Raw genomic sequence first — 27,199 nt, forward strand, 5'->3', positions numbered from 1 at the left:
ATGGGGTTGGGGTTGTGGCTCAGCCGTAGAGTGCTCACCTAGCATGTGTGAGGCCCTGGGTTCCATCCTCAGCACCACATAAAAGTGAATAAATAAAATGAAAGTATTAAAAAATGTTTTTAAATGTGAAATTAATTTTAGTAATATATTTTATTTAACCCATTGTGTCAGAGGTCTGCATATTTTTATGAAACATCACACAGTAAGTATTTGAGGATCTGGGGGCCAGATGTTCTCTGTTGAAACTATTCAACATTGATTTTGTAGTGAGAAATTCGCCACAGACGATTCATAGAGGAGTGAAGCTATATGCCAAAAGAATTTGGTTTAAGGACACTGAAATCTGAATTTCATATAATTTTCATGTACCACAAAATATTATTTTCCTCTTGGCTTTTTTCAACCATTTGAAAATGTAAAAAGCTGTTTATTACTTTGTAGACTATAGCAGGCCTTAGCATGCCGACCTCCACTATGCATAAAAAATATGATCATTTCAGGGGTAATCAACACAAAAATATTAATGAGATATTTTACTTTCTTTTGCTCAGACTCAGGCTTCAAAACCAGTGAGCATTCATAGCACATTCTACTCAGATGCTACCTTTTTATGTTAAATACTTGATCTGGATTTAGATTTTTGTAAAAATTTGCCATTGAAAAAGAAGTTTCAAAGGCCCGACTTTCCCCATTTAAAGGCGTTCTAATAACTGAATGGAGTATAGGTCTTAAATTGTAAATTAATTAAAATTAAAAATTCAGTACCTCAGTCGGACTGGCTGCGTTTCAAGTACTGGTAGCTACAGGTGACAAGTGACCTCTGTTTCAGACCTCAAAGATCTGCATGGTAATGACTCATTTAACTCACAATCACCAAGGAGGCAGGACATGGTAGCTTACGAGGTAGCTGGGCATAGAGGGGGCCTAGAGCCCACTGCCTGAGTTTGAGCACAACTCTCTACTTCCTACCTCAATAACTGTGGGGTGCAGCATCTGTCTCTCTGGGCCTCTGCTCCATCATCATAATGAGAGTCACAATGCCTGGCTTGCGGAAGGGACTAAATACTCACTTTAAGGATGAGAAAGTGGAGGCACTCTTCCCATCTCCCAGCCACACTTACTGGCACCTGGTCCTGCCAGGGAGCTGGAGTGGAAAGGGAGAACCCTCCAGGCCTCTGAGAGGTCAGATTTCCTATCTGTGGGCTGCTCACCTGCACAAGCCCCTCCTCCTGCCTAATCATCCTCAGTTTTGCCCTCTCTATGGTGGCTGCTACTGCTGTCCTCTGCGGCTCTCCTGAGGGATAAATCCAGGAGATAAGGTTGTTTGGCGCCTGGATCCCCAGGGTTCTAATCCCAGATCCTACCTTTTGCAGGTGTGACCTGGGCAGGTTGTTGCACCTCTGTGTGACTCAGTTGCTCATCCATAAAATGGGGCTGATAATAGTCTAAACCCACAGGACTGGTGTGAGGATTAAAATAAGTAAGCTCGTATAAGAGGCTTAGGCGGGCAGTGCGCAGTAACCGCCATTGCGTATTACTATTTAGTACCGTTATTACTGTTGCTGTCTCAATACTAAGAATCCTGTGGTTGTGAGGCAAATCTCAATTTTATGTGCTCAAGGAAGAGGGGGCACAGGTGTGGTGGCATACCTGTAGTCCCAGCTACTTGGAAGGCTGAGGCGGTCGGATCACTTGAGTTCATGAGTTGGAGACCAGCCTGCGCAACATGGTTAGACCCCGCCTCAACCAAAAAAGCAAAACAGAGAACAACAACAACAACAAAAATAAATAAATAAATAAATAAAGAGGGAGGGAACCCTGCCACGCTCCACTGCACATTATCTTTAATGTTTTAGGTGTCAGCCTGTGAAAAATAACTTGTAATGGAAGGGAGAAAATCAGGCATTAAGCATAGACGACTGTTTTCACAGTTGTGTTCATTAATGAAAACAACTTTGCAGTGCTTACAAGGATCTTTACAAAAAGGGGATGTTATCATTCAGCTGGGAGCGGGGAATAACCTTGGGCTTCTCAAAGGAGGCCTTCAGGACTCAGTTGGCTCCTTTCTCTCTCCGCTCCCAGCAGGACGTGCCCAAGCCCACCGCAGCAGCGCGCCGTTGCTCAGGCCTGGCCAGGCGGGTGCTGACCATCGCCTTCGCCCTGCTCATCCTGGGCCTCATGACCTGGGCCTATGCCGCCGGCGTGCCACTGGCCTCGGATAGCTACGGTCTCCTGGCCTTCGGCCTCTACGGAGCCTTCCTCTCGGCGCACCTGGTGGCGCAGAGTCTCTTCGCGTACCTAGAGCACCGGCGGGTGGCGGCTGCGGCGCGGCGCGCGGCGGCCCGGGGGCCCCTGGACGCGGCTACCGCCCGCAGCGTGGCGCTAACCATCTCCGCGTACCAGGAGGACCCGGCGTACCTGCGCCAGTGTCTGACGTCCGCTCGCGCCCTGCTGTACCCGCGCGCGCGGCTGCGCGTGCTCATGGTGGTGGACGGCAACCGCGCCGAGGACCTCTACATGGTCGACATGTTCCGCGAGGTCTTCGCCGACGAGGACCCCGCCACCTATGTGTGGGACGGCAACTACCACCAGCCCTGGGAACCTGCGGCTGCGGGAGCGGTGAATGCCGGCGCCGGCGCCTACCGGGAGGTGGAGGCCGAAGATCCCGGACGGCTGGCGGTGGAGGCGCTGGTGAGGACGCGCAGGTGCGTGTGCGTGGCGCAGCGCTGGGGCGGCAAGCGAGAGGTCATGTACACGGCCTTCAAGGCGCTGGGCGACTCTGTGGACTATGTGCAGGTGAGTGGACGGTGCCCACCCGTGATCCTGACGCCCCCACTTCCCTGGGTTCTTTCATTCAGGTGGAGATTGTAATGAACCTCTTCTTTCTTTATTCATTCATCCATTCAATGGAGAGATTTTCCTTCACTCATTGATACATGCGTCTATTCATCCATCCATCCAGAACGGAGATTGGTCTTTCATTCATTGGTTCCATATAGACAGACATTCTTTTTTTCTTTCTTCATTCATGTGCCCGTTCCAAATAGAAGCTCTTAATTCCTTCATTCACTCACCCATTCATCCCTCCATTTATTAATATTGAAATTCATTCATCCATCCGCTCATCCATCCAGTATGGAGATCGTGCGTTCATTTGCCCATTCTGTATACAGATAAAGACATTCCTTCATTTCTCCATCCACCTACCTATTAAGGCAGAAACTCTGCTTTATTCATGCATCCATGCATCTAGTCTTTCCTTTAATATGGACATTCATTCATCTATCCATCTGTTCAACACAATATCTTCATCTTGGCAATGCAGAAATTCTTTCCTTCACTCTTCCAGTATTCATCTTTTTACTCATTCAATATGGAATCATTCACTCCTTTCTCCATTCAATGGACAGAGTTCTTTCTCCAGGCACCCACTGCAGGCAGAGATTCTTTATGTCATCCATTCATTCACTCATCTAGTCATCTATCCATTTACTTAATATAATATCAGTTCCTTTCCTCATTCATTCAGTATAGAAATTCTTTCACTCATTTATTTATGCATCCATCCATCCACCCAGTATGGAGGTCATTTGCTCAACTATTCACTCATTTATCCATTAAATGTAGAGATTTGTTCCCTTACTTCCTCCATCTTTCTTCCTTCATCTATGTGTGGAAATTTGGGGGTTCATGCATCTATTTACTTAATTTAGAGATGAGTTTATTTATTTACTCATTCATTCACCCATTCAGTGTAGAGATTTTTTCACAAATACATTACATTATATTTCTAACGCTGCATAACAAATTATAAATTTGGCAACTCAAAACAAAACAGTTATCTCTAATTTGTTATTATAACTTATTACCTCACAGTTTCTATGAGTCAGAAATCTGAGTACAGACTAGTTGGATTCTCAGTTCAGGGTATCACCAGCAGGCTGCCATTGAGGTGTCAACTAGAATGAGGTCTTATCCAAGGGGGTCTTAGTCCATTCCAAGCTCATGTGTTTGTTGGCAGATTTTTTTTTTTTTTAAACTACAGTGGAACTCATGGTAGCTCGCTTCTTTAAGGCCAACAAGAGAGAGTCTCTGACTTCTAGACCCCTTTGTAAAGGCCTCATCTGATTGGGTCAAACCCACCAGCAATGGCTTCCTTTTGATTAACTTATTGTCAGTGGATTTGGGTTCTTAATTACATTGCAAAACCCAGTCAACCCTTTCCATATAGGATAATAAAATCATAATAAATTGTATCCCATCCCTTTCGCCATATTCTGTTGATTAGAAGCAAGTTACAGGTTTCTTTCATACACCAGTGGAGGGTATCATATAAGGGCATCTTGGAGTACATCTTAAAATGTGGCTAGACCTTGAACATTCAACATTATGTTTAGATTGTCTGCAGAGTGCCCCAGCTGCCCTCCCCTGCCCTGGGCACACTCCCTCCGGGCACCAGCCCTGTTAGAGGTCTGGTCTGATCCTGGCCTTTCCACCTCACAGGTCTGTGACTCAGACACCAGGCTGGACCCCATGGCACTGCTGGAGCTGGTGCGGGTGCTGGATGAGGACCCCCGGGTAGGGGCTGTTGGGGGGGATGTGCGAATCCTCAACCCTCTGGACTCGTGGGTCAGCTTCCTGAGCAGCCTGCGGTACTGGGTAGCCTTCAACGTGGAGCGTGCTTGTCAGAGCTACTTCCACTGCGTGTCCTGCATCAGTGGTCCCCTCGGTGAGCAAGCTCCCCAGGGCTTGGGAGGGCCATGGCTTGGGGAGGGGAGAAGGGGAGCAGAGAGGGTTGAGGAGTGATTGAAGTTGGGGAGAAAGATAGGGTTGAGGTGAGAACTGGGGATGGGGTAAGACCAGATCCAGTGGGCTTGGGGAGAGGATGTAGGTGGAAATTGAGGCTGGGACTGGGGAAGAATTTGGGGAGAGGATGCCATGGGGCTGGTGTTAGGGACAGGGTTGGGCTGGAGATGGTCTTGAGGATGGAGATGGGGCTGACAGTGGCTGTGGCATTTGAGATGAGATTGGGTGGGTTGACATCAAGTGGGTGTGGTCCAGTGACAGGCCAGCTGGAATAGCGATGGTGTGGTGGACAGACGGGGACTGGAGCTGTGCTGGGAGACAGACGGGGCTGAGATTGGGATGGAGATGGTGACGGATGGGATGGGAGATGGGGTTGGGGATGTCATTGGCAGTGGCCAAGACTGATGCCCAAATCCCCTGATCCTACCTAGGCCTATACAGAAACAACCTCCTTCAGCAGTTCCTGGAGGCCTGGTACAACCAGAAGTTCCTGGGCACCCACTGCACTTTTGGGGATGACCGGCACCTCACCAACCGCATGCTCAGCATGGGCTACGCTACCAAGTAAGCTGAGGGTGTGGGGTGTGTGAAGGCTCACTGTGTGTGTGTGTGTGTGTGTGTGAGAGAGAGAGAGAGAGAGAGAGAGAGGTGTGTGGTGGGAACTCTCCAAACTCAAAGTAGCTTGCAGGACAATGGGTGAGACACTGTCTACCAGGGGAGACCCTGGAGGGGACAGGAGGATTCCTCACAGGGCAGAGGGACATTGCAGTGAGCCTGCTCCACCTAGTGAGATATTAGTTGGGGGACAAGGTACCCTAAGGGACACTAAGTGACATTTGCATTGAGCCATGTGACCTAATAGACTCTACCAAGTGAAGCAGGGGTGGGTGGGGATCCCACCTGGAGGAAGCAAGGTGGGAGGGGGTGAGCTGGATCTAACATGGAGACCAGGACAGCACCCATCCAGCGAGGAGTGGGGTGAGGCAGGCAGGGTGAGGGGTGAGCAGAGGGGGCGGCTCTAGTGGGGAGTGGGAGGAGTCCAGTAGAGAGGGGCAGGGCCTGGACTGGCTGAGAGCGTCATTCAGAAGTGAAGCCTTCGGAAGTCGTCGTGCAGTCGTTCAGGGGGTGGTAGCCTCAGGTCAGACACAGGGAAAGCCTTGAGAGAAGGTGGGACATACCAAGGGAACCACAGGCACGTGACTGAAGGCAGGCACTGGGCAAGGTTCATCAAGAACCTGCAGCGTTTTAAGTTCTGGGACACAGCAGTAGACACAGGGATACAAATTCATGCTTACAGAGATGGAGGAGACAGAAAATAAGTGAGGAAACCGTAGACTATAGTATGTTAACAGCGCATACTGTGGAGATGAAGCCTGGAAAGGGGACATCCTAGGGGACCGAATCAGGTGTCCAATGCAGAGTCTGAGCCAGGAGCAGAGGCCCACACCAGAGATCCCAACCACTCCAGAGGCTGAGGTGAGAGGATAGCAAATCCGAGGATAGCCTCAGCAACTTAGCAAGAGCCTGTCTCAAAATGAGAAATGGAAAGGACTGGGAAAGTAGCTCCGTGTGTGAAGCATCCCTGGGCTCAATCCCCAGTACCAAAAAAAAAGGAAGAAGAAAATGGGGTGTCTGAGGATGGGGATTGAGGCCGAGTGGTGTGGTGGACCGGTGAGCCAGTGAGGAGAGACTGCATGGGGGCAGGGCATCAGGAGAGGGGCAGAGGGTTCCCGTGTGGAAGGCCTATAGAGCGTGGACTAAGATGAGGGAGCCCTGGGTGTGAGCAGACGACCTGCGTGTCCTCAGAGCATCGGAGGGCAAACTGCAAGGGCAGAAGCAGACAGCCATTGAGGATGCCAGGTGACACAGGGGAGGGGGACTGGACACTGTCAGTTAAGGCCCTTGGGGACAGAACAGTTTGACCTGCCTGATGAGCTGACTGCTGATTCTCTCTGGCCTATGTGGGCTTGGCGGGTACTGCGCAGGGACTATTAATGATGTCTGTGGCAGCCACAGGAAGGAGACCTGATGGTTCCCCTGAGAATGTCTAACACATGGCCCACCTTAGGTAGCCACCACACCCGTCTTGTTTCTCACTACAGGGACTGCCAGTAACAGTGCGCACAATTGCATTAGTAATGTGTTAGTGATGGTATTAGTCATGGTGTAACTGCCCTGATGTGAGTAATGCCAATAGTGATGTATTAGTCACAGTAAAAACAGAAGCAGCTAGCGTTTATTGAGCAAGTAGTATAGATGGGTCCTAAGCGCTTGGCATTTACGCCTCAGGCTGTCTGCACAATGTCCTTATTAGAACGGAACCTTTATTGGCCTTATTTTACACATGAGAAAACTGAGGCCCAGAGAGGCTAAGAAACTTGTCCCAGCGGAGGTCCTGCAGGCTCGGGAGTCCTTCCCCGGGCTCAGGGAGCCGCGCTGAGGCCCTCCTTTGTCACCGCCCAGGTACACCTCGCGGTCCCGCTGCTACTCGGAGACGCCCTCTTCCTTCCTGCGCTGGCTGAGCCAGCAGACGCGCTGGTCCAAGTCCTACTTCCGCGAGTGGCTCTACAACGCGCTGTGGTGGCACCGGCACCACGCGTGGATGACCTACGAGGCGGTGGTGTCCGGCCTCTTCCCGTTCTTCGTGGCGGCCACCGTGCTGCGGCTCTTCTACGCCGGGCGCCCGTGGGCGCTGCTCTGGGTGCTGCTGTGCGTGCAGGGCGTGGCGCTGGCCAAGGCGGCCTTCGCGGCCTGGCTGCGCGGCTGCCTGCGCATGGTGCTGCTCTCGCTCTACGCGCCGCTCTACATGTGCGGCCTGCTGCCCTCCAAGTTCCTGGCGCTGGTCACCATGAACCAGAGCGGCTGGGGCACCTCGGGCCGCCGCAAGCTGGCCGCCAACTACGTCCCTCTGCTGCCGCTGGCCCTCTGGGCCTTGCTGCTGCTCGGGGGCCTGGTGCGCAGCGTGGCCCAGGAGGCCAGGGCCGACTGGTGCAGCCCCTCCCGGGTGGCCGAGGCCTACCACCTGGCGGCCGGCGCCGGCGCCTACCTGGGCTACTGGGTGGTGATGCTGACCCTGTACTGGGTGGGCGTGCGGAGGCTCTGCCGGCGGCGCAGCGGGGGCTACCGCGTCCAGGTGTGAGTGCGCCTCGCCGCCGCCTCGCCAGGGCCTGCGGCTCTCTGGAGGAGTCTCTGGGCCTCGGTTTACCTCCTCTGTGAAGTGAGGGGGTGGACACAAGGCCCTTCAGTCAGGACTATATTGGGGCTGAGACCATATTGGGTCTTGGGAAGGGGTATTTATTGATCAGGTGTGGGTTTTTAGGATGGGGGAAAGGGCCCCACTTTCTCCCTGTTCTTATTTAATCTCTGTTTGTACTGTGATTAGGATGTAATAAAGAATTCTATTTATTTTCCTTTGAGTGACCACTCCCACTTTATTTAGGAACTTGGGGTTCTACATGAGAAGGGAGGATCATTGGGCCGATCGCAGGGTGCCGACTGTCAAACGGGCACCTCTCCCTCCTGGAACCTGGGATCCCTGTGTGGAAAGGGACGTTGATCCTGGGGTAGGGTGGTTGTGAGGTTCAAGTTGCTCATTCGCAGATGCTTGCAGAGCACCTCCACCAGGCGGCAGCGACGGCTGCTGCCCTTCTGCTCTCCCCCATTCCTGATCCCTAAGTGGGCTAAGCCACCCTGCTGTCCTCAACCGCCAGTGTTGCCTCCCCCGCCTCACCCAGCAGGAATGGACTCCAAGAGGAGACCTATCAGCATGTCCACTCCACACCTGACCTCTCACGTGGATCTTTGCCCACCACGGCCACCTCCATCCTACTGCTGAGGTGAACTGTCAGTGGTCCAGCCAAGGCCAGCCCCCTCCTCTCCTCTGACATCTCGCTCCTGATCCACAGTCATGGGCTCTTCCCTCCCTCCAAGGTCTTCCCCATCAGCCTCAAAACACGCTTTCACTTTCCCATTTCAAAGATTCTCTCTGGACTTCCACTTCCCCTGGAGCGGCTGCTCCATTTCTGCTCTGTTGTCTGAATGTGTTTCCAATTTCCCTCCCACAGAGTTCACCCTTTCCAAGTGTACAGCCAACGTGTTTACTAAGTTCATAGATTGGGGCAGCCATCACATGCTGTGGCTGTGTCAAATATTGGAGACGATCAACTTAAAATGAGGAAAGGTTTCGTTTTGCTTATGGTTTCAGTCCCTGGTTGGTGGCTCTGCTCTGTTGCTTTGGGCCGAGGTGGCCTAGGAATCATGGTGGGAGGATGTCTGTTGGCCTCCATGAGGTCAAGAAGCAAAGAAAGGCAGGGGGGCCAGGCACAGAGGCCACATGGTAACCCAGGGACTCACTCCAGAGGCTGAGGCAGGAGTGGTGCAAGTTTGAAGCCAGTCTCAGAAATTTAGGGAGACAGGTCACAAAATAAAAACAAAAAGGGCGTAGGATGTAGCTCAGTGGTAAAGCACCCTGGGTTCAATTCCCAGCATACATACAAAAAAGACAGGAGATGCTGGGTCCCAGTATCCCCTTCAAGAGCATACCCCCAGTGACCTACCTTCTTCCACTAGGCCACCTTCTAAAGGCTGCACTGTTTCCCAGCAGCAGGACAGACAACCAAGCCTCTAACACATGGGCCTTTGGGGACCACTTAAGATCCAACCTATAGCAACCACAATCTAAGTTTAGAGCAATTTATCACCCCCCAAAAGGAGCCCCATCCCCACTGCATCCCTTCTTGTTCCTCAACTACTCTCCCTGCAAGACCCGGGCAGGCACTGGTCTGCTCCTGTGTACAGGTATATTGTGGACATTTCATATAACTGGAACCTGGAGCATGCGCTCTTTGTGGCTCTCTTCCATTCAACATGTTTCCAAGATTTATCCACCTGGTTGCAGGTGTCTCTGATTCATTCCTATTTATTGCCAGTCTTCTATAGCATGTCTATCTCGTGCCTCGTCTATCCATTCATCAGTGGGTAGACATTTGGGAGGTTTCTCCTGGGGGCTACCAGGAATGATGCCATTATGAACATTCATCATGTTTTTGGGTGGACATACATTGTTTCACTTTCTTGGGTATATACTTAGGATGGAATTGCTGGGTCCTGTGGAAATTCCGTTAATTTTTGATGAACTGTCAACTCATGCACAGGGTACCTGTCATTTTACATCCCCACCAGCACTGTCACCAGGGTTCCAATTGCTCTGCATCATCGCCTCGTTGGTTATAACCTGACCTTTGGATTGCAGGCCATCCTAGCAGGTGTGAAGTGCTAGTTCACTGTGGTTTTGATTTGCATTTCCCTAATGACGGACAGTGCTGAGTGCCACTGACTCAATCCCAAGCCAGCAGCTGCACTGACTCCTCCCCCACTCCACTGCCTGCTCTGGTCCAGCTCACCAGCGATGTCCACATTGCAAAAGCCAGCGGTGATTCTCAGGCCTCCTGTTAATGATTTGGAGGCAGGTGGCACAGTCACTCACACTCCTTCCTGAGTGCTTTCTTCACGTGGCTTTCAGGATGCCACAGGTGTCCTGCTGTCCTCCCCCACCCCGTTCTCTTTCCAGGTTCCTTGTCTGAAGCCTGGTCTCCCCTCTTATCCACCACACTTGCTTCCTGGGTGTGTCTAGTGTTATGGTTCTGAGTGTCTCCTTTAAGCTCTGTGCCTGGAAATGGGACTCCCATATTTTCATTTTCAGATGAGATCTTGCCCCTAAATTCCTCCCTTGTATATCTGACCGCTCACACACATTCCCCTCGAGACCCAAGAGGCACCCAGCACCATCTCTCCTCCCCTTCCTCCCCCAAAGCCCACAAAACCTGGTCCTCCAACAGTGTCCCCGTCTTGGGAAACAACTGCATCACTCCAGCTGCCCAGGCCAAAAATGTACTGTTGTCCTGTCCCCAACAAAAGCCACCACTACACGGAACTATATAAAACACTCTTTTCAGTCATTCATTGATGCAGTCACAGACACATTTACCAAGTGCCTACTGAGTGCCACATGCTTTGCCAGGGTTGCAAGAACTGAAACGAGTGAGTCCTCCTGCATCTGACGAGCTCCCAGCCAAGTGGGCTGGGAGCTTGTGATCCATAGTTAGGAATGCCTGGACAAGTCTCTATGACGTCTGCTGTCCTGGGGTGGGGACTGTTGACAGTAAATAAAGCCACCCAAGGTTATAAACGCAGCTCCTTGGCTGCACTGGGCACCTTTCAAGTAAACTGTGGCCATGGGTGGCTGGTGCTGCCATAGGGAGAGTGCAGCTCTAGAACATTTGCATTAATGCAGACGGTTCTGCTGGACAGTGCCACAGAGTGACCTTGACCCTTCTCTCTCTCACACCCAACATCCTGATCCCTCAGTGAATCCCCTTGTCTGTCTCCGGGACACACATGAAGCTACTGCTCCTCATCCTCCCTTGTCCCTGAATTTCACTTTTGCCTAGATCACTGCGGTGCCTAACAGTGACCCCTAACAACACCTGTGCCAACCCTGCCCCTTGCACATGGAATCCTGACCTCCCTTGGCTCCAACACTGCCATGACTCTCAGAGGAAAATCCACAGACCTTGCCGTGCCCACGTCGGCACCATCTGGCCCCTTCTGACCCACTTCCCTGATCTTGTGGGGTGCTCACTTCCTGCAGCTCCAGCTACCCCCGCCTCCTTACTCCCCCGCATACCTGGCATTCCTAGTATGCCAGTCTCAGGGCTCCGCCCCGGCTGTCCTTGCCTAGACTGCCCTGAACTATCAGGGCAGCTCACACCACCCCCTTCCCCTTCAAGTCTTGCTCAGCTACCACCTTCTCTGCCAGGCCTTCTCCTAAGGTCCGCAGCCCCCCCACCACCCCGCACCCCGCCTTCTCCCTGTGTACTGTCATAGCTGGATAGATACATGACTCTGCTTAATTTCTTGCTTTTTAGCTGTCTGTGACATAGTAAGAAATACATATGTGGTGTCTACCCTCAGTTCCTGTCATAGAGCAGCTGAATCCCTTGGACCTTCTGGTGACCACAGCATCTTTTGCTCTCCTGTCTCAGTTGGCTCCTGGATAGGGCTCGTCACCAGCAAGACTAAGCCAACCGTGATGAGGCCCTTGTATTTTTCAGCCCCACCTGCCATCCTTACGGAGGGGAGAAGGGCTGAGGATAACTGATGACCATGCCAACAAGGCAAAGCCTCCAGAAAAACCCCTAACAGGAGGTTCACAGAGCTCCAGGGTTGGCGAACACACCCATGTGTGAGGAGGGTGGTGTGCCCCAACTCCACAGGCACTGAAATGCCTTCACTTGGGACCCTATCAGCCCTCACCCTGTGTCCCCCTTCTGGCTGTGAATGCTCCCTTTCTACCAGCTTTTATAATGAGCTGGTAAATGTTAGCAAATGTTCCCCTGAGTTACATGAGCTACTCCAGCAAAGTACTGAACTGGGGGTGGAGGGAAGCCAAGTTGGACAGAAGTGAAGGTACCCTGAGGACCCACTCTTTGTGACTTGTGTCTAAGTGAGAGTAGTCTCCTGGGCCTGATCCCTTAAAACCAGCGGAGCTTGACACTAACTCTAGGTAGCTGGTTTCAAAATTGAATTAAACTATACAATACTCAACTGGTGTCTAGAGAGTTGGGAAATTAGTTGGTAAAAGAGGAAAAAAACCATGTTGGGTGTCAGAAGTGTTCCAAGAAATAATTTTCTTTACCATCCACTAGAATCTAAGTTCAATGAGAGCACAGATTTTTTTTTTCTCTTCTGATTTCTTCAGTGCTGATTCTAGAAGACATTGAAAATACCCGGCAACAGCAAATGGTCAATATATAGACTGAATGAGTCAATGAAGGGGCGTACATCAGAACAGGAATGAGTACATGAGGACCAGAGAAGACCACCCCAAACGGAAGGAAGTATGAGCTGCATGCCCAGTTCAAGGGCAGGTCAAAGGGTCACCCCAGCTGGGAAGAGTTCAAAGAAGGCACAGAACTAGAAGCACAGTGGTGAGCAAAGAGGAAGAAGAACAGGGCAGAGGAACTGCAGGGCAGACGCGTGGTGCCTCACCCTGGGTGGCTGGTAGACACACCAGCAAGGTCAGCAAGGGCTAGAACCTGGGAGCCTTGGAGGCTTTGTCGAGGAACTGGTTTGTTCCAATGGCAGTAGGGAGCCACTGAAGGGTTTGGAGCAGAGAAATGACCCAGTCTGAAAAACTGAAAAATATCATTCCAGCTGCCAAGTGGAGCAAGGTCAAGCAAAGGCAAGGAGGCCGGGCAGAGGCTGCTATGGCGATCCAGGCAGAGATGCGGAGGGAGACTCATCACCCAAAGAGCAGCTCATGGGGGAAGTCAAAAAGTCCAAGGCTTGGAAATGGGTTCAAAGTGGAGGCAGAATAAAACACCACTTAAGCTTGTGGGTTTTGAGTTGCTAGAAGGACGTGGGTGCTTCATCCTTCTTGGAGATGAAGGCTTTGAGGGAGACATCTAGGACTCTGGGTGTCTTCTGCAGGGAGATGTCAGAGAGATTGACAGAGAAAGGGAGGGACTGAGTTTGGCACCAAAAGCCCTCAGCGCAGAGACTTGCACTATGACTGCAATGCCTGCTGCAGCCACCATGGGGCAGCGAGACGCGGGAGCATATTGGGAGTATGCTGCCCTTGCTCCTGAGTTAACAGTGCCCACTTCAAAGATCAATGAATCCAGAATCCGAAATATATTCTTTATTTTAGGATTGGAAATAGGATAAGGAAGAGATAGCTTTGTTAGTTGCCACTGAGGTACCATCGAAAGAACATCCTGGGGACACAAGGAGATACATGTATTGGAGGAGGGATTCGTAAGAGAAATATAGGTACTGAAGCCTTGATTTCGGGATCTCAAAAGGTGAGCAGGGCCTGACTCCCAGGTCTGAGGAGGAGGGCTGGGGTCTGGACCCCTGGGTCTGAGGCAGGAGTCACTGGGATCTAGAGTCCTGCGTCTGAGGGAGGGACGGGGACCTGGTCTCTTGGCCGGGGGAGGGGGCTTGGTGGGACCTGGACCTCTTAGGTCTGAGGGAGGAGGGCTGGAGTCTAGAGTCCTGGGTCTGAGCCTGGCTCCCTGGGTCTGCAGGAGGGGCAGCTGGACGCTGGGACTCACCACACCAGCATGGTCGCCATCGCAGATGCCAGGGCGGCTACAGCTGCGAGCATGCAGAGATTGCCCAGCGTCAGAGCCTCGGGCCTGGCCAGCAGCTCGCCCAGGCTGGGCCGCCAGGGCTCGATCATTTCCGCGTCCTGCGGTGCCCAGCTCACCACTTCCCGAAACGCTACTTGGAGCTCGGTCTCGCCGCGCGGGGGCGGGCCCGTCACTGCGGGGGGCGCGCACGTCACCGGGCAGAGCCCCGCCCCCGCGGCCCCGCGCCCCCGCGCGCCCCCCCCCCCCCCCCCCGCACCGTTCAGGAAGAAGTAGAGGCGCGCCAGGGGGCGCTGGTCGTGCTTGATCACGCAGGAGAAGGTGCCGCGGTGCTTGGGCTGCACTGGCCGGATCCGCGCCAGGTACCCTCGGGCCTGGGGCACTTCTCGGAAGTAGGACACGTCCCGAGTGCGCATCTGCCGGGGGCGGCGGGGCGCACCTGAGCCAGGTCGTCCCCTCGCTGCTCCCAAGCCCCGCACCGCGCCAGGCCCCGCCTCCGGCCACGCCCAGGTCGCAGCTCGCGGGGCAGCCCCGCGAGCGCCCCACCAGCTGCTCCCCAGACCCTTCGGATCCCGCCCCGACTCACACCTCCCGCAGCGAACTTCCAGGTATAGGTGACCTCCTCGGGCGGCAGCTGGAAGCCCACGACACAAGAGAACATAGCCTGCTCCCCCCGATTCACCGTCACGTCCTGAACTGAAGACCAAGGGGCGCTCCCGCGGGCCGCCACGGGTGCCCTGGGCCCCTTCCCTTCCTCACAACAGCCCCTTTTCTCCAGTGGTGGTCCTGGCACCTCAGGCCCCGCCCCTCACCTGGACAGTCCAGCGGAAGTTTGCAGAGACTGGAGAAGCACTTGTTGCAAAAGAAACGCCGGGCGACCTCCTGGACCCCTGTGGGGCGAGGACGCAGGATCTACTCTTCTTTTGGCAACTGTGGGCTCCCTGGGTCCTCTGGGCCAGGTGGAAGGTGACCCGCCTTCCCCGCGTCATTCCTGAGGTGCTTCTCACTCCTGGCCACCCTCTAGACCTCCCGTTGGTTTACTTGGGGACCCCGGAACCGTCTTCTTTGAGCTTTTAAAGCAACCTGGCTGACTTCTCTCCAGGGTTCTTATTGGCTTCCTTCGGGTCTGAAGCCCACCCATGCCCTGCCACCTTAACTCCCAGATTTCGACCCGACCGCCCCTGTTCTCCGCGATCCTATTTGTATTTAAGACCTTACCGCAGGGAGGGACGCAGGGCTGAACTGCGGAGAGAGGGGACGCATTACTACCCGAGAAATCGCTGGAGGGACTCAATCTAAAGTTCCGCTGGAGGGTGGCACCAGGCCGGACACCTTCCCTCAAGGGGCGGAGCCAGGCCTGGGGCACTCCCCCAGCCTAGATCTGCAATGCCCCACCCAGGAGCGGGCCCAGGTCCTCAGAGCGCCACCCAAGGGGCGAGGCTAGGCCCTCAATGCTCCACCTAGGGGCGGGGCCACGTCCTCAGGGCCCCGTGAAGAAGTCAGACTTAGGCCTGTTCAGGATAGAGGGGACATCTATCACACCTGTGCCCGGAGGAGTGAGGGGACATCATAAGTGTATTCCACAGGGGGAGCAGGACTAGATGCTTGGCGATCCTTGGAGAAGCCAAGACCTAATTATTAGGAGGCCGAGTTAAAGAGGTAAGGCCAATCTAGTCCACTAAGGAGATCCAGTTGGAGAGGGAATCTTTCAGAGGGCAGGCAAGGGGTTGGGGACACGCTGAGATCCACGAAGAGGCCTGGACAAGTCTGGTCCGCACCGTGCTAAGACTGATGGAACTGGAAGGACACCTGCAGTCCAAGGGGCAGGGCCAGATGCAGAGTGGTGCAGGCGGGATGGACAGCTGCCTACCAAGGGCTCCAGCTCAGAGTCCACCAGGGGATTGTACCGAGTGGTCAGGGTTTTCAGGAGTGGGGTTTTCCAGCTGTGTGTATCTGGGGCCGGGAGGAGGCTGGAATCTATTTTACCTTCTTTAAGCTGTAGAATGGCCTTTTTCATTTCTTCTGCAGCAGCAGGAAAGGCGTCCTCAAAGGACCCTGGAGGGTGGAGGGGCCCTTGTAGAGGCGGCCTTTTCCTCTGACCCACTCAACAGGGCTCGCTGTCGTGCCGTGTCCTTTCTGCACTCATCTGTTACTACTACACCTGTCTTCCTGCCTTCTTCATCTGTCTACTGGGAAGCCTGGCAAGTCCCTCCTTGTGCCTCCTGGGAGTCTCTCTCTCTCAGACAGAAACCCTGTCCTGAAATATTTGCCCTTACCTTGTTGAGAGAAAAGGGAAAATAATGACAAAATCCTCACCCAGGCCTACAAGGTCCTAGGTGGTCTGGCCGAGTTCTGTCTTCCTCTTTTCTTTCACATGAAAAGAACCACATTCCTAGCACCCCAGGGACTTTGCACAAGCTGGCTTCTGATTCCAGCACATCTTCCCCAATGATTATTCTCCAGTGTTTACACCTCAAGGGTCACCTCCCTACGATTTTTTCCACAATCATAAATCTATAGTCTTCTTGAGTTCCCTATTATTATCTGTCATAGCTCCCCATTCATTCCATGCATAGTTTTCATCAGTTTGCAGTCTCTCTCTCACACCCGCGCACGCACACACACACACGCATATACAGAGGTCTATGCTGATCATCGAAGTATCTATCTTAGTAATATGTCCTTGTTTAGATGGGGGGCGGGCCCTGAGTCTTAAAAAGAGCTCAATAAATATGTGTACAATGAACTCCAGAATCCAGCTGGAATTGGAGCCCACAGGCAATGGCCTATGGCCCAGATCCACCCTCGGATGTGTTATATTTGGCCTGGAAAGTGTTTTTTTTTAAATGAACTGGTTGCCAAGATATAAAATTTGGAAAAGTCACATAAAATATTTGGCATTGCGTTTAAAAATTTTGGAAAGGCTGAAATGCAGAGGCTGCATCTCCACGAGGCAGTGATGGGCTGGAGCTTCGTGCCCCCCCCCCCCCCCCCGCCTTAAGAGGCCCATCCCTGCTTGTCCCCAGCCCAGGCCCTGTTGGGATCTACCCCTCCTCCACTCTTACTGCCTTGCTCCCTGGTGCTCAATGGGGTTTGACCATTGCCATGTCCAGGCTGCTGGGTTGTGGCTCTTTCTGCTGGACCTCTGCAGAGAGCCTGGACGGCTGGATTGATCTCACGGTGGTGGTGGTTTGGGATCAGAAATGTGGCAGGATGCTATGGGATGGAATGTACCCTCCCCTTCCCCAAATTCATGTGTTGAGGTCCTTGTCCCCAGTGTCTCAGAAGTGACTGTATTTGGAGAGCATCCAGAGAGGTGACAGAGTTCAAGTGAGGTCATTAGGGTGGTCCCCAGTCCAGAATGGTTGGTGTCCTTGTAAAGAAGAGGAGTGGGATGCAAACCCTCAGGAGGGAAGGCCACATGCACCCGGGAGAAGACAGCCATGGGAGCCCTCAGAACAGCCACACCTTCACCTCCAACTTCTAGCCCCCAACACTGTGAAGACATGAATGTCGTCTAAGCGGCCCGTCCGCCCCGGCGCCTGTCTCAGCAGCCCTAGCAAGCCAGCCACAAGCACTGTACGCTGCCTCCAAACACCTAATTCTTCCCTCTAATAACAGAATGCTGGGTTTCACCTGGGAAAGCACTCCCCTTCCCCATCTAGCTAAAAGGCTGTGGTCATATGATCAAGTTGTGGCTGTTAGATATAAGTGACAGTGTCATGTGAGTCACAGCCTTAAAAGGGAGGTACTGTCACATTACTGATTCCTTCCGCTGCCTCCATTCTGCTACCTGAAACTTGGTTTTGATGACTGGAGCTCCAGTAGCCACACAGGACCATGAGGACCAAGGTGATGATAGAGCGGAAAGCTGGAAAGAACTTAGTTCCCCATGAAACTGGAGCTCGCCCTAAGAGCCTAACTCAGACTTATTTCATGTGAGAAAAATAAACTTCTAGTTTGCTTAAGCCATGGTGGGGAAGGAGGAAAGGTTCCTCTGTGACTCAGTGAGGATATTGGCAGGAAAGTGGCTTAAGCCGTGATCATCGGGTGCACACTCAGAGGGGTACCACTGAAGCCAAGGAGTGGGTTCCAAATGAGAAGTCGGGGACTTAGAGGTCTTTGCTTGGCCACAGAACAGGAGTGTGGTCTGCAATGGCAGGGTGACCAACACGATGAGGTCACATGGGACGCTCCTGAGAGGCCAGGAATTGGAGGAATCACCGTGAGCTATCTACGGGTCGAACCAGTGACTCACAAGGAGAGTGAGTGGGGGACAGCCCAGTGAGCCGGGGAGGCAGGGGTGTGACCCAGAGAGGGTGGGGGTGTTGGGAAGTGTCCCCCAGGGAGTGGCCAGAGGGAGGTGCTCCATCTCTGGCTCACATCACCTGGGGTTGAGCCCTGGCATGTCTGAGAGCACCTGTCTCACACCCAAGGGATTCCCTGGGCGACCCTGGTCAGCCACTTAACTTCCTGACCCTGAGTCTCCTCCTTCATAAGGTGGACACAGTGTCTGCCTCCCAGGGCAGGGAGGGGGCTAAGTGCCCCAGGATATCTAAGCTGTCTAGTGGCACCACTTAACGCCAGCCTGAGGTAGTGTCTATCAGCCCTCAGAAGGACATGCAGAGGGCACCCGGGGGACACACAGGAGGGCAGCTAGTATTGTCACCACCTCCCAATCTGAGATGGAAAGGCAAGACCTGAAGAAGTCAGGGAAGTGGTCCAGGGTTACACGGCCACCTTGAGCCCTGCAGGCCTCTCCACCCACTCGTTCGTGTGACCTATGACTGTCCTCTTTCCCCACGGTTGAGCATTTCTCATCCAAGTGCTGAGACCAGAAGTGTTCCGATTTCTAGAGTTTTATAAATTTTGGAATAGTTGCTTGTACATAAGAGAGATGTCAGAGAGGGGGCGCGAGTCTCTGCATGGCGCCCCGCTTGGGCTTCATGCACACCTGATATGCAGCATTTTGAGTGCACATGTCATGTGAGATCAGGTGTGCAGTCAAGTTGGTGTTCAAAGTTTCAGTTTTGGAGCACGTCAGATTTCAGATCTGGGGGTGAAGGACGCCAACCCTGCCCCACTATCCACCCCACGGTGCATACACAGGAGCGGTCTCCCAGTGGCCACTAAGAGCAGCACTAGTCCCGCCATCCATCTCTCCGGTCCTCCCTGGGGAGTCATCTGTTCTTCCTGTTCCCCGCAACCACATGCCTCTGGACCTGTCCATCTCCAGACATCTGAGTCTGCCCTTCCTGTCCAGCGGAGCCCCAGCTTGCCCCTCTGGAAAGTGGGGCGGTGATGCCGCACCTCCCGGAGCTGGTACAAGGATGCATTTTAGGGCGGTAATTAGCACAGGCCACAGGGCGGACACACTCCTTTCCCATGCACATGCGCGGGGCAGGCCTGGCGCCAGGTCAAGCCCTCCCTGGCCTTCCTCCTGCCCCACCCGATGAGTCCCAGACCTCATCTTGGCCGGCCTGGACCACTGCCACTGGCAGGCCACCACTGGCAGACCTCTCGCTGTGTCCCACATGGCTGCCAGAGGGAGTCCTGTGTCTCTGGGTAGCATCCTGCCGTAGCTCCCCACCTTAAAACAGAAGACCAGGCCATTCCCCGGCCCACACAGGCCTCCTCGGTGAGTCCAAGCCAGAATCAGCAGCACTTGCGAACTTGGTAAAAATGTCTATTCTTGGGTCCTACCTCAGACCTGCTGGTCAGAAACAGAGGGCAGGCCCAGCAACCTGCCTTGTAACAACTCCGAGAGGTTCCGACATCTACTAGGGCTTGAGGACCACTGGTCTGCGTGGACTGATACCACCTAGTCGCTTGCCACCTCTCCAGGCTCAGCTGTACTCCAGACCCACTGGCCCTGTTTTCTCCTCCTGAGACTATTTCTCCAGGTCTTCTGGCTCTCACTCAACCTCATCCCATCTTTGCTCCACTGGATCCTCTCATCTGCACCCACTCTGACCAACCCACATCTTACACAGTCTCTGCATTCCCTTCTCCGATTGCCTCCACAGCACAGATCACCTACTGACATTATTTCATTGACTGTCTGTGCTCTGACCCTCAACAGTAAGCAACCGAGGGCAGGTGGTGGGCAGTTTGGGGCTTGGCTGTGTCCCCAGTGGTATTCCGGGCACATTCAGTAACCGCCAATTGACGTACTGTACCGCCTGTCCCAGCCTCCAGCCTCTCCCCCGGTCTGTCCTCCACAGGGCCCTGGAGGTCCTTGCTACATCAGAGTCGACCCTCTTCACCCGACCTGGTCGTCCCAGGTCCCCAGCTCCCCCAGGGCAGTCTTTGTCTCCTGAGTCCTCTCCTGAACCTGGCATCTGGGTATCTTGCTGCCTCCTGGATGTCCCCCTAAGTCATTATGTCCTTCCTAACGGCCCATGACTGTCCCCACCCCAGCTCGTGTTTCCACACCCCTCATCTCAGGAGTGACCCCAGTCCACCCAGGCATGGAGCGGAACCCCAGGCACTGTCCTCAACTCGGCCTCCCCCTCCCCACGCAGCCAGTCCGATGGCCCACTCGGAGTCCCCTTCTGCTCAGGCCTCCTCCCCGCTGGCCTGGCCCTCACCCCAGAGCCACGCACTCCACTCCAGGTAAGTCCCACACGAGGCCTAGAGAGGTCTCCCGTGTGCCCGGTCTTCATAAAACCTTTGCAATAGGCCGCCCCGTGGAAAGGGCGTTTCCGGGAATCCCGCTCCCGCTCCTTCTGACTCCTGGGCTCCCTTGGTGGGTGGGGAATCCACAGCAGACCCTCTCCAGGCTGCCCCCGGATGCCCCTGGATGGACGGGAACCTCTTTTCGGCTTCTCTGACATAAAGCTTGGTGGGAACAGAGGTACCCTGGCGATGCAGAGTCGAGCCCTGGGCTCCCAGACCCCAGAGGAGGCAGTTTATCCTGGCAACAGGGCTCTGTGGCCTCCCCAGCACGCCCTCCCTACCAGGCACCACTGTCTGGCACGTTTGGGGAACACGGGCCGTGTGGGCAAGGTGACCAGGTGTGACTGCTGCTAAACTGCCTCTTGGCCACCCTGTGTCCTCAGCAGGCTGTCTCTGCACAGGACTCTGTGCATTCCTGGGGAGCCACACGCGTTGCTTCCACCCCGACGCTGGCAGGAGCCATTCTGCATGACCATCACCTGAATGATCGGCACCGCTGTCCCCACCTGTCTTCCTGCCCCCCATAAGCCTCATACATCACGGCTGCAGACTTGCTGCATGGGCTGTCAGGACTACATGTCTGTGTGTCCTGTCTCCATGACTACCCTGGGAGGCAGGAGGCTGTCCCACTTTACAGATGGGTAAGCAGAGGCCAGGCGAGTGATACAGCAGACCTCGCGGGGGAGGGGGGGGGATTTCTACACCACTCTTGGGCTCCTTGTCGCCATCTGTGGCCTGGTTTGCACTTGCACTTTTCCCTCTCCCCAAAGAATAACCTAAGCCACTCAAGTTCAGGGCTCACCCCGCCCAGACCACTGCCCAACTCCAGGGGTCCCTCCAGCCCTCTCAGTCTGGGGGCTTCGGGCCAATCCCACAAGACACTCACCCTGGGCGGCCGCTGCTTCCTGGAGGGAATGGGCCATCTGGGTGAAGGCGTCCTGCAGGTGGCTTCTCTCCCAGTAGTCTGAGGGTGAGGGACGCGCCGGGGCTGGGAGGCAGCTCCACCAGCACCAGGCGCCAGCCTCTGCCTTCTCTGCCCCTCCCCATCACTGCCTCGGTGGCTGTCCTCCAGCCCCTGCCTCTCCAGGTCTGTGGCCTCCCTTCTCTGAGCAATCCACTCCCTTCTCCTGTGCTGTGGCGGCCCTCTGGGCGGGCACTTCTCCCTCTGCCTGTGTCTGTCTCTCCCTCTCCCTGCCCTTCTCCCGGCCTCACCAGCCCCTGCTCAGGGCCCTGGTCCAGGCAGGGTGGAGTCCTTACTGATCTCCACGTTGGAGAGGCCCCTGAAGGCAGCCGTGAAGGCCTCCTGGCACTGCTCGACCTGGGGGCCCCGGGCCCACATCTTGCAGAGGCGGAAGCGCTCAGCATAGGATGTGAAGCAGAGGAGACAGGCCCAGGTGGATGCCCTGAGGACCAGCAGGGCCAGCAGGGCAGACGGGACAGCGCTCACCAGGGACAGTGGGGCCATCTAGGAAGGTCTCAAGGCCTAGGAGAAGCTGGTGACCTTTGTGAGGTCACTGCAGTGGGGGAGGGGCAGTGGCCTGGGGACAGAGGTTGGGTTTCAGTTGGTGGTCAAATGTCAGGCTCCCATGAAGGGTTCCAGGGGTCAGCCTACAGTCCCTAGGTTTGTAGTTGGTCCAGACGCCAGGCTCCCAAGAACCTCACCTGTGACCCTGGACGTCCTCACAGGTTAAAGGGTCTCAGGGACCCAGAGGCTGGCAATGCAGTGTGTGGTGGCCCCCAATAGACCCTAGGATGGGGGTGGGGGAAAGAAGAAGACAGACACAGGGACACTGAGTGCCAGAAAGAAGACCAAACAGAGACAGGGAGAGATACCAACCCACCTCCTGGTGGGAGAGACTGAAGGGGCGAGGTGCAGGGACATGGACAGAGCAGACAGCCCAGATCCTTCCAAGGTCCCTAGGGCAGTGGTACAGGCCTGGGGTCCCTGCTGCCCCGTCCTGTGCAGGGCGCAGCCTGGGGAAAGCTAGGAGGCCGTATAGTGATCTCCGTGGGTGTCCTCCTCAACTATACAACCTCCTACCTCAGCCCGGGGGGCGCGGTAGGTGGACAGACCGGACAGATGGGCAAGGAGGGACAGGGAGGGTGGGGAGGGCCGGGAGGTCCCAGCCGCGATGGTGAGCCCCCGACACAGACCCACAGACACGAGCTTGTGTGCGGCGAAGGCCCCGCAAGGTCGGTTCTACGGGTGGGTGCCAGGACCCAGGAGTCCGGGCCCCCGGCCCCCTCCTCCCCAAGAAACCTAGGAGTCTAGGGCCCAACCACCTCCTCCCTCAGACCCAGGGTCCAGGCCCAGCCTCCTCCCTCAGACCCAGGGTCCAGCCCCAGCCTCCTCCCTCAGACCCAGGGACCTGGCCACTTCTCTCCAGGGGTCCAGGCCCAGCCTCCTCCCTCAGACCCAGGGACCTGTCCACTTCTCTCCAGGGGAGGTACAACCTGAGAGAAGTGGCCAGGTACCAGTCCCTGGCTTCCCAGGTACCAGTGGGACAGAACTTCACCAGTCTGGGAATTTGGCTCTTGGCCATCTCTGCTCTCTCCCTCCCAGACAGGCTGCCTGGACTCCAGGACTGGGGAGAGGAAACCTTCAACCTGGGCATTTCATCCCGGACCTCCTCCTCCTCCTGACCTCTTGGCATTCACAGTGATGACAGCATGACCCCCAACCCCTGACTCTGCACAGCCCAGTCTTCTGGGCCACCTCCCAGCCCAGGGAAGGAGGTGCTAGCTCTCTCCCATTTTTGCAGGTGAGCCGGAGGAGGCTGAGCCCGAGGGAGGAAGAGACCCAGCCAAGGTCTGCCGGCTGCAGGTGGGAGGGGCCCTGGCAGCCCACACCCACCCTCCCCACTGGACCTCAGCCACGGGCCTCGCGTCTCACCGGGCCCCGCAGCTCACTCTCCTCAGCCCTGTCCCTCGTCCTGTTTCTCTCCTACCTGCCCCTTCCCATCCCCGCCGGCTCAGCTGTACCTTACCTGGCTCTGGGCTCACCCCTCCGCTGCGGGGCTCCTGGGTCCCGGTCTGCCTCGCCCCTCCGGGCTTCTCCCCTCCCTCCCCTCCATTCCTTCCCTGCCCCTTCTGCTGTCCTTCATCCTCCTTCCCTTCCCGGCTTTGTCTCCTTCTCCGCGACCCTCGGCGCCTTCCCCACCATTTCGGCCTCCCTCGCGCCCTCTCGCCGGCCTCCTCCCCGGCCCGGCCCTCTCCCCCTTTCTCCTCCCCTCCCCCTCCCCCTCCCCTCGTCTCCCCTCTCTTTCTCCTTCCCTCCCTCCCTCCCCCTCGCGCTCGGAGCCAGGTCTGGAGCTGGGGGTGGGGTGGGGGTGGGAAGGGGCCCGGGCTGGGGAGCGACCTGCCGAGGAGGGCGGAGGGCGGGAAGGGGCGGAGGAGGAAGGGAGGCGGGGGCGGCCTGCGGTCCGGCTCCTTCCCCCTTCCCTCCTTCCCGGCCTCCCCGACCCTCCGCGGGGGCGAGAGTCAGGCCAAGGTGGGGAGGAAGGGGAAGGGAGGCGCCCCCCCAGCCAACCTGGCCCGCCGCCCGGCCGGCTCCCGGCATGCCCCGGGGCTGCCTGGGGCCTGGGGAGGGGGTGAGGGGAGCCGGGAAGCGCGTCCCAGAGATTCCTGGGACCCGGGCATCGCCCCCACTCCCCGCCGGGCTCTCCCGGGAAACTGAGGCCCAGGGACAAGGGTCAGGGCTCGTTCAAGGTCACCGGGCGAGGCGTAGAGGAGCTCCCTAGGTCCGCAGGCCCGCTCGGGGAAGGGGTCGGCACTGTACATCCCCAGGCCTGGGTCCCCCTCCCCCTCTTCGCGGACCCTGGGGAGCCCCCAAGGGTCAGAGAGCAGACCCAAACAGTCTGGCACCATAGCAACCGGATGGCCCCGCCCCCTTAACCCCTGGAGGGCTGGACTCCAGCTGGGGCGAGGGAGGAGGTGGGGACCCCTGGGTTCCGGGGCAGGACCCCCACACCCCCTACCCGAATCCCGGCTGCTAGATCCTGGGGATCTGGACTCTGGGTTCTAGAGGAGGAGGGGTTTGGGGTCCGTTCCTAGGGAGGAGGGGCTGGGGTTCTGAACTAGGGTTTCCAAAGTGGGTGGGGGTTACGGTGTGGACTCCTAGGTCTGAGCGCAGAAGGCGGAGTGGGGGTGGACTCCTGGGTCCTGGGAAGCGTTGGCTAGGGGTTCGGATTCTGTAATTCGGGAAGAGGCAGGGTGGTGGACTCCCAGGTCTGAGGGAGGAGGGGGCTGAGGCCTGGAATCCCGGGTCCCCAAGGGAGCCTGGACGCTGGGCCTCTCCTCCGCCAGACATCCCCTGCCCCCGGCGCTGACCCGGGCCTGTCTGGCAGCCCAGACAACCTCCCCCTCCTCCTCAGCCCCCTCCCACTTGCACGGCTCACCCTTGACCCCTCAAAGCCCCGCAGCCCCATCCCTCCCCCTCCCCCTCCCCTGCAGCCAGACGTTAACCGTTCCGCTGCCGGAGGCACCTCCAACGCCAGACTGTCTTCCTCCACCTCCCCAGCGGTCCCTCAGTCCCTTCCACCCTCCGATCCTACCTATCCCAGCCCACCTCTCTCCTCCCTCTTGAATCTAGGAGATGTTCCCAGCTTTTGCAGCCTCTGGACCCCGGAATTCAGGTCCCTAGCCCCCTCTTTCAGTGATTCCCAGCCCCCCAGCCCCAAGAACCCAGAAATCCAGGCCCCGCAGCCTCCTCCCTTGGGGACCCTGGAGTCCGGCCCAAGCCCCATCCCCCTCTGGTTCCGCAGACTCACGGCTCCCGCGGCTCCCGCGTCGGGGGAAGGGGTCTCCTCCACTAGCCCCAGGCCCGGCGGGAGGCCGGCCGCCGCCGCGAGTCCTCTCCATCCTCTCCCGCCTCCGCCGCCCGCGGCCTCTCCCCTTCCTCCCGCCGCCCCGCCATCCTCCTCCCGGTCCCCGCTCCCTCCGGCCGGCGCCTCCCGGCTCTGCGGTCCGGGGCTCCCCTCCCAGGACCCCGCTGGGCGGCGCGGTTCGGACCAGCCCCCTCCCCGGGGGGCCCCCGCCCGGCCCCTCCCCGCTGCCCAGCCCAGTCCGGCCTGGCTTCCCCCCTGCCCCGGAGCTGGCCCCGGTCCAGGGGAAAAAATTCCATCCAGCCCCGGGGAGGAGGAGCGGGGCGGAGGAGGGAGCGGGGAGGGGAGGCCGGGCCAGGGGAGCATGACGCAGGGAGGAGGGAAGGGACAAAAGAGAGGCCGGGAGGCGGCGGGCGGCCGGCGCGCCCACTGCTCCCTCCCTCCTCCCTGGCCAGTCCCCGTCCTCTCGCGGCGGCTTTCCCTCGGTCCCCTCCGCCTCTCCTCCTTCCCTTCTCCGGCCTCCTCCCTCTTCTCGCCAGCCTCCCTCCTGGCCCTGCGCGCTCTCCCGTGCCTCTCCCTCCGCTCGTGTCATTGTGTCATTCTTTCTTTCCTCCTCGCTCCTGTCTCGGTACGTCTGTCCTTCCACTGCCGGCGTGTCTTCGTCCTCCGCGCTGGGGCGACGGGTCTTCGCGTCTTACTCTCTCTCTCCGCCGGTCCCCCTCCCTGTGTGTCCCCTGCCTGCTCCCGGGGCTCCGTCCTCCCCTTCTCCGGCCTCCTCCTTCCCCAGGCAGGGTCTGCAGTTCCCGCTCCCTCTCGGCTCTCCCAGCCTCCCTCCCCTCGCTGAGGTTCGGCACCCCCGCCCCCCACTGGGGACTCGAAGGTGAATCAGACCCAAACGTGCCCTTGCAGCGGGAGCTCACGGTGCGATGGGAGAGACAGACCCAGCCGCAGACAGTCCCATTCCGGGGTGATGGGGTGTGACCGAGGGCGAGACCAGAGGCTGAGAGAGCCGGGGCGGAAGGAATCCTCGCGGCAGGTCCACCAGGGGGGACCTCCAGAGAAGGCGTGGTTGTGGCGTGACCTCCGAGAACCAGAAGTTAGACCTGAATTGTTGAGAGGGGCAGCAGTAAGGGCGTTCCAGGCCCAGGGCACAGCTTAAGCAAAGGCCCAAAGGCAGGAAACCAAGGTGATTCCGGAGGACAACAAAGCAGTCAAGTCTGACTAGAGCGGTAGGGGCCGGGAGCCAAGGAGCGTAGAAGAAGCTGGGGTGAGTGGGCGGGGCCGTTCTCAGCGTGTCCAAGGCCAGGCTGGGAACTTAGTCTTCCCAGAGTGACAGGGAGCCACGGAGGGTTGTGAGCAAGGGGAGGGACGGGGAGAGATGGATGGGGTAGGACCAGCGGGCAGAGAGGACCCCGAGGGACTGGGCACTGCTGGGTTGTGGGTGAGGGTGAGGAGCCAGGGGATGGGAGTTGTTCCCAGCGGGGAACCAGGACCAAGAAGAGGGTGGAGGAGAGAGAAGACGACGCTGTGGGCAGCTTAGAACCTAGGGGAACGTTAGGGGCTGGGCACATTTCGGGAGGACATTCAGGCAGTATAGATTTATGGTTCTAGGGCTTCCTCCCACCGTGCCCCCAGACATCCAGTTCTCTGGGGACAACTTATGCTTACAAATTTCCTGCGCATTTTTTCCAGAGGAATTCTTACACCTATGCAATATGTTATACCATCCTCCTCTTTCTT

The 27,199-nt window shown here is 56.6% G+C and overlaps 2 protein-coding genes across 4 annotated transcripts; one reads left to right on the plus strand and one right to left on the minus strand.

Annotated features, from left to right (window-relative positions):
• The first annotated feature begins 1,909 nt into the window (after window positions 1-1,909).
• Has1 (hyaluronan synthase 1) lies at window positions 1,910-8,108 on the plus strand. Its single transcript, XM_027921589.2, has 4 exons — window positions 1,910-2,796; window positions 4,504-4,729; window positions 5,238-5,370; window positions 7,270-8,108. Exons 1-4 carry the CDS (start codon window positions 1,990-1,992, stop codon window positions 7,943-7,945), a joined length of 1,842 nt encoding a protein of 613 aa, XP_027777390.2. The 5' UTR covers window positions 1,910-1,989; the 3' UTR covers window positions 7,946-8,108.
• Window positions 8,109-13,492: 5,384 nt separating this feature from the next.
• On the minus strand, window positions 13,493-25,511 carry Spaca6 (sperm acrosome associated 6). 3 transcript variants are annotated; one of them, XM_071604407.1, is made up of 8 exons: window positions 25,406-25,511; window positions 21,523-21,600; window positions 15,945-16,013; window positions 15,177-15,200; window positions 14,771-14,848; window positions 14,545-14,654; window positions 14,218-14,374; window positions 13,493-14,133 (listed from the first exon to the last, which is right to left on the minus strand). In XM_071604407.1, exons 1-8 carry the CDS (start codon window positions 25,494-25,496, stop codon window positions 13,919-13,921), a joined length of 822 nt encoding a protein of 273 aa, XP_071460508.1. In that variant the 5' UTR covers window positions 25,497-25,511; the 3' UTR covers window positions 13,493-13,918. The 3 variants fall into 3 exon arrangements, 2 of the variants coding, with proteins under 2 accessions (XP_071460508.1, XP_071460507.1); XM_071604406.1 differs by lacking the exon at window positions 25,406-25,511 and adding an exon at window positions 21,894-22,262; XR_011705240.1 differs by lacking the exons at window positions 15,945-16,013; window positions 21,523-21,600; window positions 25,406-25,511 and having other exon boundaries at window positions 13,493-13,965; window positions 14,218-14,848; window positions 15,177-15,198.
• Between the last annotated feature and the right edge of the window lie 1,688 nt (window positions 25,512-27,199).

This window comes from Marmota flaviventris, chromosome 18 (genome assembly GCF_047511675.1).
Source record: "Marmota flaviventris isolate mMarFla1 chromosome 18, mMarFla1.hap1, whole genome shotgun sequence".
In the NCBI taxonomy this organism is placed as follows: Eukaryota; Metazoa; Chordata; class Mammalia; order Rodentia; family Sciuridae; genus Marmota; species Marmota flaviventris.

Excerpts from the sequence above, each read along its gene's own strand:
- Spaca6 (XM_071604406.1), bottom strand. The coding sequence starts at position 22,101 with ATGGCCCCACTGTCCCTGGTGAGCGCTGTCCCGTCTGCCCTGCTGGCC. Across the intron at positions 21,601-21,893 it reads CCTCTCCAACGTGGAGATCA|ACTACTGGGAGAGAAGCCAC; the intron begins GTAAGGACTCCA and ends CCTCACCCTCAG. Across the intron at positions 16,014-21,522 it reads GGAAGCAGCGGCCGCCCAGG|GGTCCTTTGAGGACGCCTTT; the intron begins GTGAGTGTCTTG and ends TCCACCCTCCAG.
- Has1 (XM_027921589.2), top strand. The coding sequence starts at position 1,990 with ATGTTATCATTCAGCTGGGAGCGGGGAATAACCTTGGGCTTCTCAAAG. Across the intron at positions 2,797-4,503 it reads ACTCTGTGGACTATGTGCAG|GTCTGTGACTCAGACACCAG; the intron begins GTGAGTGGACGG and ends TCCACCTCACAG. Across the intron at positions 5,371-7,269 it reads AGCATGGGCTACGCTACCAA|GTACACCTCGCGGTCCCGCT; the intron begins GTAAGCTGAGGG and ends GTCACCGCCCAG.